Source organism: Manis javanica, chromosome 3 (genome assembly GCF_040802235.1).
Source record: "Manis javanica isolate MJ-LG chromosome 3, MJ_LKY, whole genome shotgun sequence".
In the NCBI taxonomy this organism is placed as follows: Eukaryota; Metazoa; Chordata; class Mammalia; order Pholidota; family Manidae; genus Manis; species Manis javanica.
The window spans coordinates 208,658,506-208,674,057 of NC_133158.1; the positions used below are offsets into that span (position 1 = coordinate 208,658,506).

Consider the following 15,552-nt stretch of genomic DNA (forward strand, 5'->3'; position numbering starts at 1 on the left):
CTCTCAAATCTGTCCCCTTCTCTCCATCTCCATGGCTACTACCCGCGTTGTAGCCACCATCGCCAATTCCCTGGACAGCTGCCAGAGCTTCTGATCTGGTTGCTCTGTTTCTGCTCTTTCTTACTTAGCTCATGTTCTCTTCTCCACACTGTAGGATGAATGATCTTTTATGAAAGCCACCTGATTGCGTCCCACTCCTTCTTTGCTGAAAACACTTCAGTGACTTCTGTTTTTTATTTAGGATGAAGACACAAATCTTAACTTGGCCTGTAAGCCTCAGGGAGACTTGTCTTTTGTCTAATCTCTATAGCCATCTCACACCAGATTCCCCCTCCCTGTGAAGACTAGTCATCTGTCTGCTACCCCTGGGCCTTTGCACCTGCTTCTCTCTCTCCCTCTTACTCTCATCCCTCCATTATCAGCTCAGAGGAACAATTCCTTGCAGACAAGGTTGGGATTTAGTGTGAAGCTTTCACAGAGCCTGGCCTTTCCCTTCATTTGTGGTGGTGCATTTCATCCTGTGATTATCTGGCAATTCTTCTCTCTCCACTAGACTGTGAGCTCTGTGAGAACGAGGCTGGTGCGTGGCTCCCATTTGTCTCCCAAGCACCCGGCCCAGTGCTGGGGACAAAGGAGTTGCTCAGTCTGTTTTTCAAATGAATAAATGTGTATTATCTCGTCTGACTGTACCATAATTTATTCAACCAACTGTGTGTGGTTGGAAATTGAGGCTGTTTCCAACTTGTACTTTCATACACACCACAGTGACTATCCTTATAGATAAATGGCTACTCACATTTTTAATGCTTTGGAACCAATATTAACAGTGAAGTTGCCTTGTCAGCTAAGGCTTTTGACGTAGATTGTCAACTTCTCCATTGACAAAGAGGATGTTAATTTAAATTTCAAACTGTAATGTGTGAATTAGCCCCCTTATCTTCACCCTCACCAATCCTGGGTAATGTCTTAATTTCTTTCAGAGGGGGTGAGTGAGGAAAATGATAAGTACTCTGAAGTACACCCCTGTTTTCTTACAGTGCTATTATTTTTTACACTGGGAGGCAGTTAGTACAGATTTTGGAGTCCTTTTTATAATACTGAGTATCCCCTTCTAGGAACTGGCATGCCTTTGATTCATGCCAACTCTCCTTTATATAACTCAATGACATTTAAATTTTTTCTTTCCTGTGGGGGTTCTACATTTACTAATTAACTAATTTTTAAGATTTTGTGCTGGTTAACCAAAAACAAGATGAACAGAAACTATTCTGACATTGGTTGGTCAAAATAATTAAGCTAATTTAAATTAAAGTATTTTACAGGCTTCCAAAAATAGTATCTATCTCATCAAGTTGTTATATAGATTAACTATGTTATTGCATATGTCATTTTGAACAGTGCCTAGCACACAGTAGGTACTCAGTAAACGTTAGCCTTCATTGTTTGAGATGTGTTAAAATATCTCACTCTCCCAGGCATCATTGGAAAAAAAATCTGCCACTATAATGGAATAAAATATATTGTGTACTTAATTCTTAGCAACTATTAATTAATAGAACAAAGGTTTACCAATGAAAAGAGTTTGTTTTTTTAATTACACCTCAAAGACACTTTGGTATGTGTGGAAAGGTAGTGACATAAGCCAAAGAGAATCAGGCGTGTAAAAGCTTCTGCCCAGTGAATAGTTCACTGTAAAGTCAGAGCAATTCATGTTTCACTTACATTTTATATCTTACGACATCCTGAGAATTAAAAATGACTTTTCTGAGCACCACTCACCGTACGGGTTGTCATGTTGCAGGAGATGTCCGGAATGATATTTATGTTACCCTGATCCACGGGGAGTTTGACAAAGGCAAAAAGAAGACGCCGAAGAACGTGGAGGTGACCGTGTCCGCGTACGACGAGGAGGGCAGGCTCCTGGAGGTGTGCGGGGTCCCCGGGAGGGCTGCTGCTGTGGTGCGCGCCGCTGGGCGGGGCTGAGCAACGTCTGGTCAGACGTTCTGTGCATTCGCGAACACTTGGTTTCCCATAAGGGCAAAATATGAAACCTGTTCAGTTTGTGATTAGCAATTACTAGTTTCACTAATAAACCCATTCAGACTCTTACTTTCCTTATTTCTCTTGTGCAAAGAGGGAGCTCAAGCCACTCATAATTTTGTAGGTTCCTTATCGTTTCCAAGTTTCTGAGCCCCTTTCAAGCCTGGTAAGTTCCCCTGGGGCTTGAGCGAAGTGGCATTGATGGCACATTTCCTCTGTTGACTGGGTCAGCAGAACCGAAGGACACGTGCCCGAGGGAGAGCACTTAAGCTGGAGGGCTCTTGGTTAGCAGTCAGTTACCATCGGTCTTCAGTTTTAATTGTAGCAAAAAGGCTGTTACATTCTCAGGGAAACACGGAAGTCAGTGGTGCAGCTAGGGCTGGCTCCAGGCATCCTGACTTTCCGCCTGCAGTTCCTCCAGCTGTGGCAGATTCTGTCCATTCAGAGAAGTAAGGCTCGCTTTGTGCATGAGAGAGAAGCGGAGGCAGGGGGCTTTCCTAGTCTCAGCTGGAATCTGGCTCCTCTTGTGTGAGCCATACTTACCCTGCTTGGGGGCTCAAGAATCAAGCTTGGACTCACGGAGTGCCCTGTGTGGAGACACTCAAGGGCACAGTGAAGCACAAATCCTGTGGCTTCCCCATGGATATTATAGTCCTTGAAGGATTTATAATCCTTTGAAGAAACAGTTGGCTAAGTCAAGTCATGCTGTCTTAGAGGGGCAGTGAGAGGGCTGCGGTGTGGGAGTGGTTTGTCTGCTCTTGGTACAGCCCATGAGTTCAAGCACACATCTTCGCCCGGTCCATCAGTTCACAGCTTTGCTAACTAGCTTGAAAGTGCCCCTATCGAGGCCTGGTGCTGGTGAACTAAGGGGCTCATGACCAGGAAAAGGCACCGCCCTCAGTTTTAATGAACATGTTGTACCAGGACACTAGGTCCTTAAAGCAGAGTGTAGAGAGGCCCTCACAGCAGCGCATCTGCCCACCTGCCGTAGTTCCCATCACCCTTGCCTGAAAAAGAAATGGAAACAGGAGAAGGCATGGCTGGGACGGAGGGAGAATGAAAATCGCAGCCAAGACAAGTTTAAGATGGTGGGGGACCTTTAGCGACTCCCACATTTGTACACTTAGACCCTCAAATAAAGTGGTGGACTCTCACTGTTCTCTGCTCCTCACCCGCCAAATGTGATCAGTGTGCGTGTGCCAGTGCAAGGTACGTGATGGCCACGCGGAGGGCAGGGGCTCACGCGTGGTGTGTGGAATAGTCATTTTTCTGGATAGAATTTTCCCCTGCTAATTTTTTCTTTCCATCCAAAGAAAGCAATTCATCCTGGGGCTGGCTACGAAGGCATTTCAGAGTACAAATCAGTAGTCTACTACCAGGTCAAGCAGCCCTGTTGGTATGAGACTGTCAAGGTAAGAACCTGCCATCTGTAACCTCTCTCATATATTCAACCTCACTTAGAGTCCTACCTTCTTTTACCCACAAATCATTCCTACTTTATCCTGAAGTTTTAGATAGGTTGCTTATGGTGCACAGTAAGAAATGAATTGATAATCATGATTCTGCATCAGTGCTTGTCTTCAATAAATTCAGAATTCTTAAGTAACATTCTCATTCATAAACATGTAGAAATTTGAATAGAGAGAGGCTTTTGGTTGGAAATGATGTAACAGGGCTGCCAAATGGTCCAGACCCAAATGGAAATTTTCACACTCTGCGAGCAGTTGCCTAACATCTTTTTCTTCCTGGCCTCAAGCCAAGTGGTCTGGGCCTCTTTCCAGTTTAAATTCGAGTGTTACAATTTCCAAAGTGCTTTTGAGATCAGCCATCTCTCGTGGGCCTCTGCATAGTCCTGCAGCTCAAACCATCAGCATTGTAATGCCCTTGCTGAATAGGGGACTGAGACTCAAAGACGTTCGGTGACTTCCCAAGATCTGACAGCTGCCGAGTGCAGAGCCTAAACTGGAGCCTCTCTGAGTCCCAGGCCCTCGCAGCTCTTTGTGATGGTGAAAGTCTTGTGAGCTCTTCATCAAAAACTCAAAAAAATGTACACTAGTATTTCATTTCAGAAATAACCATTTTCAACACTTTTGTATACTTCATATGTTTTGAACTATGCTGTTTATCCCGATTTATATTGTGCTTTTTAGAACTACTTATAGCGAGGCATTAAAAGTTCTTCAGAAATGTATTTTGAGATACTTACATAACATTCCATCATGTAATCATGCCATAATTTATTGAACTGTTTGCCACAAATTCCCTTTTTTTTGTCCCATGCCTCTGATTTCCCCATCTTCTCTATATATGTAAGGAGCAAAAAGCTTCCTTGTCCCCAGTATTTATCTTTTCTTTCTGTTATAAACCCTAATTATTCCATATCACTGTATACCTTGCAATCTATATAGACCTCAAAATACTGACCTTTTCCCTCTGAAGAATTCCCTTTTTCCTACTTCAGAAAGTGTAGAAAGCTGTAATGCCTCCATTCTCAGAATCTGTGATAAAGAACAAAGATGGTCTTCTCTTGAGGTACTTTTGGTTTTGAAAACAGCTGAATCTCCTTTAGAAACCTTGCACCAGATCTCCATAGGAATTAGAGCTGTGATAAGATATTAAAAATTAGCCTAATTATGTAAAACAGGCTATGAGTGCAAAGTACTATGTCTATATGTATCTAAGCAAACTTCTCGTGCCTTATTATGATGCAGGTATCCATTGCTATTGAAGAGGTTACTCGCTGCCATATAAGATTTACCTTCCGGCATAGATCGTCTCAGGAATGTAAGTATTAGATGGTCTATAATATATTTCCATTAAGCAAATACTTTTGCTTGACAGAGCTTTTGGGGTCTGCAGAACAAGGTAATTGGAAACTATAGAGAGTTATCATTTCAGGATTCACTGGTACTAAGGAAATCAGAAAAATGTGTTTATATGGGCCTCTTAAGATCTGTATTTGTCATTCTATAGCAGAATTTCCCCAAAATGTGTTCTGTAAGTACTAAGGTTCCATGAGATACTAATAGTTGCTCTGTGACCAAAAGGGCTTCGCAGTCAAATGGGAATAGGAAATGCTGTATATTATATCTTCCTCCTGGACATTCACAGTGTATGTTGCCATGTTGCTGAGAAGTCAGGCAGCAAGGAAACTATTCAATCTGTTGTCTCCCCCAGTTTTTTTTTTTCATGAACTATTTCACTTGATCACAGTTCATGAAATAACTGCTTTAAAATGTGAACAGAGGGGAAAATGGATTCTTTTCAGATTGACCACAAAATTTCTAGTGTCTTGTTCTCATTCAATGTTGCATAAAAATGCAGTCCTTCATTCCAAAGTGAATTTACTGAACAGCGTCTACCTACCAGATTGCAGGCCAGGCCCTGGGTACATGACAGCAAATAGAACACGGCCACTGCTCTGAAGAATCTCTGTGGTCTGGCTAGGAAGATGAGCAAGAAAACAGGCAGTTAAGTTCAGAACAGGGTGGTAGGTGCTACAGCAGCAGTGTTGTAAGAGAGCATGTAACACAGCACTTAACCCCATGTGGGGTTTATGCATGCAACATCCAGCATCCTAGCTGAGACTTGAAGGTGAACAGAAGTTAGCCCAGCAAAGGGTGACGGTGGAGAAATGTCTTGGAAAACCATAAAATGAACTCACTAGGGCTCAGTAGAAGCAGTGGGGTAATCATGATACTAGACTAAATAAAATTGCTGTTTTTTTAGGCCTCTGTCAGATAGTCAAATATCAGCAATTTCATGTGGTTCTGCTTAATGTTAAACTTAACATTTACTGATCCTTTAGTTTGTGCCAGACACTAAGTGAAGCTCTATTTATACATATCTTGTTCACTATCCACAGTATCTCATAAGGTAGACACTACTGTCTTCTACATTTATACGAAAGAAACAGGCATAGAGAGATGAGATACTTGCCCAAGGTCACAGGGTTCGTAAGTGCCGGCTTGGACAGGTAAGACACCTTGGCACTAAGAGTCCAGGCGGGCTGGGACATGATCATGAAGGATAAAGATTCTTTTGAAGCATGTCAGGGAGGAGCCATTAAAGGCCGTTTGGTGGGTGGTGGTGGTGGTGGTGGTGATGGCTGTCGTTTGTTGTATGTTCATAATAGCTTTAATCATAACACCCCCAAACTGGACATAGCCCAAATGGCTGTCAGCCAGAGAACGGACAAATTATCGTACCATCACACTATGGATTACTGCTCGGTTCAGCTGGGGACACACGAGTCAGAGCAGACCTGAGAGCTGTGCCCGTGGTTAGAAGAGGCCACAAGTTACCCCAGCCGACAACATCCAAATAAGGGATGCAGTGAGCTCAGAGGCCGGGCCTTGGAGCCCAGGAGGGGAGCAGCCCTGCTTCCTTGGGAGCCTGGACCCTCCTCCCCAAATGCTGCAGGGAGCACATGCCCACTTCTCTTGGCACCTGGGCTAGTATCTTGCAAGGAAAAGAAAAGTAGAGATCTTAGTTGATAACACACGCCTTGGAATAAGTGCTCCACCGAGTCTGTCCTAAGATAAATGTGGTAGCTCAGGAAGGGGCTTTGGAGCAAGGTCGTTGAGCTTATTAGGTTTGATCTGCAGAATCTCACTCTGGCTGAAGGCTGGAAAAGGACTGGACACCAAGAGACGGGTCACGAAGATCTTGTAGGAAGACAGGGAAGAAGTGAGGGTAGCCAGACGTGGGTAGGAACAGAAAGGATGGAGAGAAAGGCAGGGAGCCCAAGGCACTCAGTGCATGGGGTTGACATGGGGTGGAGTTGGTGTCAACACTCACTTTTCTCATTTACATGACTGATTTGGATAACTGGTCCCATTCATTTGCAGATGTAGGAAGAGAAGTATTTCCTTTGAGGAGCCTGGGACATGCATAATAGGAATGGCATACTGTAGCTCACTGACCTGAGTTGATGGTAACAGGAAATCAGTCACCATCTGCTGGCTGGCACTTCTGGTGTCTTTCTGCCCTGCTCAGACATGTATTTCTTCTTTTCAGCCAGAGATAAATCGGAGCGAGCATTTGGGGTGGCCTTTGTGAAGCTGATGAACCCGGATGGCACCACTCTGCAGGATGGGAGGCATGATCTGGTGGTTTATAAGGTGGTGCTGACAGAACAAAGCTCAGAAAATTGCTGAGGAAGTATTTACTCCCTCTGAAATGGGTTCTTAAGGCTCCTTTCAGATGTATGTGCGTAAACATGAGAAACTTTTATCCAAGCTATACGTTTGCCCCTTAAAGTCTAAAAGCCCAGAGTCCTGTGGTCACACCAGCCGCAGGGTCTCCCACCCGCTTTCTGGAAGAGTGAGTTGCATCATTATTCAGTCTTCTAAAGAGCAGCTCTCCGTCTCCTGCTAAAGACATTCATGACGGTGAATAGCCAAGGGTTCCCCTACTGCCCCTACTCTCACATCATCCTGTGAGGAACATAGCTGGTCGCACTGTGGGGCCTGGTTAGAGTGTGGTGGGGGTGGTAGGATGTGGTTTCGTATCACCGTGAGCCAGGTACCATTTCTCTGCTATGGAGCCTAGTTCCTTCCCTAACAGTTTTGTCCTCATTCTTCCCTCTAACTGCCGTTAAGTTACTGCTCCTACTGAGATTTTAGAGTAGAAAATAGAGGCTAAAAATTGCATTTATCCAACAATATCCTGGAGTCGGTGGCTTTTTTGAGTTGCACTTACCTGATGTTAGTTTTCCTGAATTCATAAGTAGTATAAGAAGGTATCGCAAGCTATTTCTTCCCAATGAACCCAGTCAACCCAATGAAGTTTAACTGTGAGCATTTACAGGTTCAAGAAACTAAAATCCAAACTTCACTCTTTAAGATTTTTATTTCTGTGTGTCAGAGACCTCGGATATTCTCACTTTCTAGTTCACAACTGATTCCATTTTCATTCATTTCACATTGAAATTATTTCTGGGTTCAAACTCTGGAGAGGTATTGCAATGTCTTAGAGTTGGAATGGGTCTAAGTATAGTTTGGTAAAACCTCATTTCTCATCCTCGGAAAGGCACTGTGCTCATGAGAGAAACCATTTCTAATTTTGTGTTAAGAGATTTGGGCCCGTACTCTGGGGTTCCTAACATGCTTCCTTCGCAGGGTGACAACAGGAAAATGGAAGATGCTAAATTCTACCTGACCCTGCCTGGAACCAAGGGAGAGATGGAAGAAAAAGAACTCCAAGCATCTAAAACCCTGGCCAGCTTTACCCCAAGCAAGGATAGCACAAAAGACAGCTTTCAGATTGCCACTCTCATTTGCTCCACAAAGCTCACCCAGAACGGTAGGCGGTGGCTGCAGTGACACGGGATGGGTTGTCTGCTGGGTCCTCCTGGGCTCCTTGTGCACGTTGGATAGCTAACGCACCTTCTGAGGCTTGGTTGTCTGTCTTTCGAACAGGATGAAAAGCATTTTGGTGTTTTTTAAGACCTACCAATGTATTCATGAACAGATGCTACAAAAAATGAAAAAGTCTCATATTTCTTTCCTTTAAGGATGCAAAGAACTCTAATAATGGTCCTACATCATATACGTGACAAGAGATGTTGGTCAGAAGGGGGAGGATGCTGGCAGAGAAATGTAATCAGTGTCCTGCTCAATCAGGCACTGCAAAGAGCAAGAGGCTTCCTGTTCGAGTCCCTTCTTCCCATTTTTCTCCCCAAGCAGTCGGGGATTTTCCATAAAATCAGCTTAGTTAGTTAAAGGGGGCTTCATTTTGTTCCTCCTTGAAATCTCTGCTTTCAATTCTAACTTCTCTTGTATATATCATGGTACTTGATAGCTTTGACAGCTTCTTACCCATTTGGCCTCTGTCATGTGTAAGGAGGCCTCCTGAACTTACTGAACCAAGGATTAGCTGCTCAGAGGACTTGCCTTCGATAGTGTATAGCGTCTGTGCTGTGTAGAGGATGAGGCCCTGAGGGCTCTTAGAAGCGTTGGGTGAGGGGTACAGCAGGGGCTCAGATCCAAGGTACTCAAAGACCAGACGTTGGTTGATCTTTGGAAGGGGTCAGTATTGTTTGTTCTGGTGAATCATGGTTGGATAGAGAATATGGGTAGTATTTCAACTTGGACAAGTGGCTAGACTCAATGGAGTGAAATTTAGAGCTGGTAACATCAAAAGTGAAATTAAGCCAGATAAAAGGCAAAGCTGTGGAGGCGATCCAAAGATCTGTGGTTGCAAAGGGCTTGGGGAGAGAGGGAGGGATAAGTAGGCAGAACACAGGATTTTCAGGGCAGAAACACTGTATTTATATGATACTATAAAGGATTCAGTATCATTATATATTTGTCAAAACCCACACATAGTGAACCTTAATGCTATGGACTTCAGTTAATAAACTGTGTCAATATTGGGTCATCATTTGTAACAAATGTGTTATAGGAATGCAAGATAATGGGGCGTTCAGGGAGCAGTGAAAGGGTGTATAGGCATTCTATCCTTTCTGCTTGATTTTTCTGTGAACCTAAAATGCAAAGACAGTGTATTAATTAAGAAAGAAAAATTCAGCCATTGAGAGCATCATAGAAGACATGACATCATTATATTAGTGACATAACCCTTGTTAGGGAAAAAGTAAATGTAATAAACTGAAGTTAAATGGTATAGTATTTATGAAGGTGATTCAGAAGGTATAGCAAAGGTTTTAAATGGGTTCAGACCCTTTGACCCAATACTTTATCCCTATTATTCCTGATAGGGGAATAGTGGAAACAACCCAAATATCCAATAGTTGGGGTCAGTTCAAATTATACAGTGTAATTAAATGATGAAATGTATTCAGCTACCAGATATATTTCAAAACATAATCAAAGACATTGGAAATTTTTAACACTATGCAGAGTATGATTCCGGTTTTGTTTAAATATATGAGAACAGTTTGGAGCCTGTTGCCTGAGTTCAAATCCCAGCTTCAACACTTACTAGCTGTTTAATCTCAGGCAAGTCCCTTGATCTCGCTGTGACTCGGCTTCTTCATCTTTAAAATGGAAGAATACTTCATCCTTTAAATAATAAAACTATTATTACTGAATGAAGCAGAATTGAAGTACTGTTCAAGTAGATGAAGTACTCTTATTATTAAATAAACTAGAATGGAGCAGAATGAAGTAAATTAAAATAAGGACAAGTAAAAAAAGCATAGTAGTTGGCCTGTCGCACACACTATGAAAGTATCAGCTGTTATTATTATCATCACCACCATTAATGGGTGCAGAAAAAGACTTAAAGGAATCACTCCAGAAGCTTGAACAGGTCTTATTTTCTCTATTCTTTTCGTTTCGATGTTTTACAAATTTGAAACTGAAATGTTAAAATGTTTTTCTTTTTAAGTGTGGCAGTAGGCAGTATAGGGCATTAATGTACTGCTGAGATAATTAAAGGAAAGTCAAAAGGCACACCGTTTATCAAATATCTAGCAGATTATCCTTTGTAGTGACTAGAGTTCAAGGACAGCAGTGATAAAAGTATATAAAATTATCTTACAAGGCAAAGCAAAAGCAATTTCCAGATTAATAGACACTAATAATCATAGTGTTAGAGGTAACCATGGTATTAAATCATGTTTTATCCCCTGGTCAAAAGTCAAGGAAGCTTATTGACGGGCAGCAGTACTCAGTTCAAACGCCTGGCTTGCTGACATCTCCATCCCCCACCTTCCAAACGTTGTGAACGGGTGCTCTCCCACGATGGCAGCCACGAGCCTCATGGAGCTTGTGAAATCGAAGTTAATTAAAGTCAAAGAGAGTGATGGGTTCAGGTCCTTGGGTGCACGCATGTCATTTCAAGTGCTCAGTAGTTCAGTGTGTCTGGCGATGCTCACGCAGCAGCGCAGACAAGCACCAATCCCCTCTCCCAGAAAGGCCATCAGACGGAACTGGGCTCTGCTTCGCTGCCATCCCCAGTCCTAGTGTTTAGGTCTCAAAAAAACTCATCTTAACATACCAAAAACAATCTTAAATAATGTCTTGTCCCCAAGAAGGTTAAAGAGGCAGACATCTGGGCCAGAGAGGAGGGGTGTGCCATCAGCACTTGCAGGGGTGGGGAGAAGCCGGGCATGGGAAGGGTGCTGAGGGTCAGAGAGAGGGGCCGGTCATAGATGTGGGTTGCTCGTGTATTTGCTGTCTTCTAATTTGGTGAAAGTTATAAAGAACCAATTTATCCTGAGAAAGAAGCCGAGGAACATTAGTAAAGCATCAGCTCTGTGAGGGCATTTACTGGTGCAAAGGGTAGCTTTTTCCCTTGTCTTTCTTTTCTTTTTTAAATGTTACGGTTTCTAATCCTCTCCCTAGGGTAATCACTAGCCTGAATTTGGGGACTGTCATTCAGAGTATCCTGGATTCTTACCTACTTCAGATGGGAACATAAACTGGGATGATGACTTTGGATAACATTTGGATAATATCTAATATGGTTATAGGTGGTCATTTCTGATGATCCCAAAATTCCACTCCATTTCTGTACCCCCAGTCATGTTGCTGCAACTGGATGTCAAAAGATATGAGAATTTTCATAGAATTGTTTGTGATAGCAAAAAGAAAATGTTTGTTGACAGTAGAGTGGATAAACAGGTGGTGGTACATCCATACGGTGGGAGATATAGTATGCAACAGTGAAAAGAAGTTAACTAGGGCTCTGTGTATCAACCTGCATGAACCTGGGGAACACAGTAAGCCTAGGGCTTCTCTGTAACACTTTTCCACCACCTTTCTAGCCCTAATATCTTAGGATTCACCAGATGCCAAATATATTTCTAGTATAAGCAGTGATGGGCATGCAGATATCTCTAGGGAATAAACCTCTAGGTTGACTGATGGGTTCTTGCAGTTGCTTAAAGCTGCTGGGGGCTGCTTCACCCATGATGAAGTATCTAAGTGCCTTTTCTTCAGGCATCAGCAAGTGGAGTGAGGTAACCAGTGGAGTGGTACCATTGGCAAGCCTCTGGCAGAGACAGGAGGTGGGCAGACAGCAGTGGACAGTGCCGAGTGGATAGGCCCAGCTCAGTGCCAGTACTTAATGAATGAATGGATTGAGCACATGCTAGCTTCCTTAGGGCTACTGGCTCCCTTTCCATCCATCCTTTCTTTCATCAAACACATATTGAATACCTACTAGCTGCCTGGCACTATGATGGGATATAAGAATGAATGAAGAAGGTTCCTGACCTCAAGTGGCTCAAATCTATGAGCCAAAGAGATACCAAGTGTGTCTTTATTATTCATTATAATATATATGTGATGTGTACGTACATATATATACATGATATGTGTGTGTATGTATGTTCTATGTGTTAGTGTGTATGTACATGTATATATATCTGTAGAAAGGAATATAGATAGCAGAGAATGATTGGTTAAGTCTTCCCAGAAGGAATAAATCTTGAGAAGGGTCTTGAAATATAAGTAGCAGCTTACCAAATACATAGTGTGATAATGTTTCGGGGCACTTCAAACAGAGGGAAGTCTGACTGATGAGGGGTAAAAGAGAATGGCGGGCAGTGAGGCGGGCAGGGGGCCACCGGGGTGGTGCACTGCCTTCTGTGGTGGTGTTGGGACTTAGTCTGTTGGCAGGAGAAAGTCTCCAGGCACTGGGTTTCGGAGGCTTCCCAGGGGACTAAATACTATGCAAGCCAATAAAACATATTTTTGAACCAAATTGACTATTCTAATGAGCAGTATATATTTTCAACTACTTACATATATTTATATAAGTCCATTGATTACTGCTGCTTTTACTGGGTCACACTCTGTACATATAAACAGTAATGTGGTATACTAAACAAAATCCTAAAATTTTAACAGTCCGGATGCCTGTTCTATTTCCCTGTGACACTTTTAGTAGCTCACCATTCATTAAAGCTGTAAGAGGCTTAAAGATCCAAAAATCTGCATTTAAACCCAAAAACACCTCAAGATTTTTGTCCCAGACTTACCTAAAGGGCCATGAATCACCTTCCTCTGAAATAGCAACCTATCTGATTTGCTTGTCTGTTTATTTCTTTGAAGAACTAAGGACATGGTTCTCTGGAATGAAATAAATCTGTAATTAAATTCCATTCATACTGCTCCCTGGCAGTCGTGTGACCTAAGGCAAATAATTTTGCAAAGCCTCATCTTCCTCATCTCGAAAAGGGAAAAAGCAAAATCTATTCTACATTGTGGCTGCAGTGTTTAAATGGATTAATACATGTATATATGGTCCCTCTCCTTTGCACCCACTGAGGCACACACCAGCAAGGAAAGCATTAAACAATGCGGCAAATTAAAGGTAGGAAGTTACTTAAGCGTGTTCCTCAGTTTCGTGTGTATGGCTGTGATTTCATTATTTGAGAAATGTGAGTTCTCTTCAGGTATCATTTTAGCTTCTTGTACATTAGTGGTTAGTTTTTTTCTCTGATGAGTGAAAGCAGAAGACAAGGCTTTTTCTGGTTTAGATAGGAGACAGTAAATTAAAAGAATATAGAAGATATTAGCCACCCTTAAGAGCAATTATCTTTCCTAGGAAGTTGTGTAGGCATGTCCTGAAATGTGCGGTGCTCCTTCTAATCAGGGTCTAATGTTTATGGTTTGTGATCGTTCTTCCTAGTTGACCTGTTGGGTTTGTTAAATTGGCGTTCAAACTCCCAGAACATCAAACACAACCTAAAGAAGTTAATGGAGGTGGATGGAGGAGAGATCGTTAAGGTACGTTTATATACTCATAGTCAGAAACATAGTCACTGTCATTAGTCAATGTCTTAAATTAAACCTATCATTGTAAATATAAAGCTTATTAATCTATGTGGGGAAGCAAATGAGCCAATTTTTTTTATTTGAGAACAATTTTTATTGAAGACTAGTTGATATACAATATATAATTGTTTCAAGTGTACAACATAGTGATTGAACAGTTATCTGCATTATTTATTTTTTTCGTTTGATTTTTTTTTTAGAGGGCATCTCTCATATTTATTGATTAAATGGTTGTTAACAACAATAAAATTCTGTATAGGGGACTCAGTGCATAATCAATAATCCACCCCGAGCCTAATTCTCAATAGTCTCCAATCTTGTGAAGCATAATGAACAAGTTCTTACATGGTGAACAAGTTCTTACATAGTGAATAAGTTCTTACATGGTGAACAGTGCAAGGGGCAGTCATCACAGAAACTTTCAGTTTTGATCACGCATTATGAACTATAAACAATCAGGTCAAATATGATTATTTGTTTGATTTTTATACTTGATTTATATGTGAATCCCACATTTCTCCCTTATTATTATTATTATTTTTATTATTTTTAATAAAATGCTGAAGTGATAGGTAGATGCAAGATAAAGGTAGAAAACATAGTTTAGTGCTGTAAGAGGGCAAATGTAGATGATCAGGTGTGTGCCTATGGACTAAGTATTAATCCAAGCTAGACAAGGGCAGCAAAACATCCACGGATGCAGATTTCTCTCAAAACGGGGGGTGGGGGGTGGGGGGTGAGGTTCTAAGCCTCACCTCTGTTGATCCCCAATTTCTCACCTGATGGCCCCCCTGCGACTGTGCCTGTCTTAGATTATTCCTCCCTTGAGGAAAATGAGACAATTTTTAAGAAAATAAATTTAAAAAAATTTTTTAAACCTCTTCTATTGAAGCCTAATTATCCCCAAATTTTTGCAATGTGTAACTTAACAGGAAGAACCATATAACCTCTCTGTTTTTCTTACCTTCAGTTTTTGCAAGATACACTAGATGCACTTTTTACCATAATGATGGAAATGTCAGATAACGAAACGTATGACTTCCTTGTGTTTGATGCACTGGTAAGCGGTTAAACATAAAACTCGTATTTATTCTCACAACCATGTAGTTTTTGATATTTCATGGTTATAAGTAATTGTGAATATCCTTCTGCATAAACATTTTATGTTTATAATCTCACTGATTATGTCTTTAGGCTAAATTCCTAGAAGCAAACTTAGAAACAATTGACTTAAATCCAAGGCCTTTACTTCCCCTCTTAGCTTGCATTTTTCGATATGCTTTCTCACCCTCATTGGGGAAAATAAGAGGTTTTATCACATTAGAAGTCAGGAATCACTTCAACTCTCTTTAAATTAAGGTATGCCTGGTCATAAGCCAGGAGATTCCATTAGTAGACAGTTGTGTTTGGTTGTTGTGTATGTATATAGTGTGTGTTTGTGCAAGGGGGACTGAATTCACAAGTGAGAGATGAATCTCAGCGTCATTATGTACAGTACACACCCAAGAGACAATTAAATTTGTCATGCCAAGTACTTCAACATACAGCTCATCCCAAGAATGGGAAGCCGAGATAAGGAGAGGTGCTGTCAGAATCTGGGAAGGCTAGAGGGGCCGTGGAGTGAAGGGAGCTGACACCTCCACCCCAAGCATCCTTGTCCCATCATTGGGAGTTCAAGTTCAGTGCAGAATTCTACCTGGATGCTGCAGCGAAGAATATTAGGACAAGCACTGGCTTGGGGAATTGGTAAATTCAAGAA

General features: G+C 41.8%; 1 protein-coding gene across 7 annotated transcripts in view; it reads left to right on the plus strand.

The window, feature by feature from the left end:
- Positions 1–15,552, plus strand: part of DOCK5 (dedicator of cytokinesis 5) — a 182,342-nt gene that overhangs the window by 97,877 nt on the left and 68,913 nt on the right. For all 7 annotated transcript variants that reach the window (XM_073232694.1, XM_073232692.1, XM_073232693.1 and 4 more), the window contains 7 exons: positions 1,802–1,926; positions 3,354–3,452; positions 4,752–4,824; positions 7,060–7,163; positions 8,163–8,346; positions 13,648–13,745; positions 14,764–14,853. In XM_073232694.1, the coding sequence (XP_073088795.1) occupies positions 1,802–1,926; positions 3,354–3,452; positions 4,752–4,824; positions 7,060–7,163; positions 8,163–8,346; positions 13,648–13,745; positions 14,764–14,853 (773 nt within the window). The remainder of the gene's footprint in view (positions 1–1,801; positions 1,927–3,353; positions 3,453–4,751; positions 4,825–7,059; positions 7,164–8,162; positions 8,347–13,647; positions 13,746–14,763; positions 14,854–15,552) is intronic.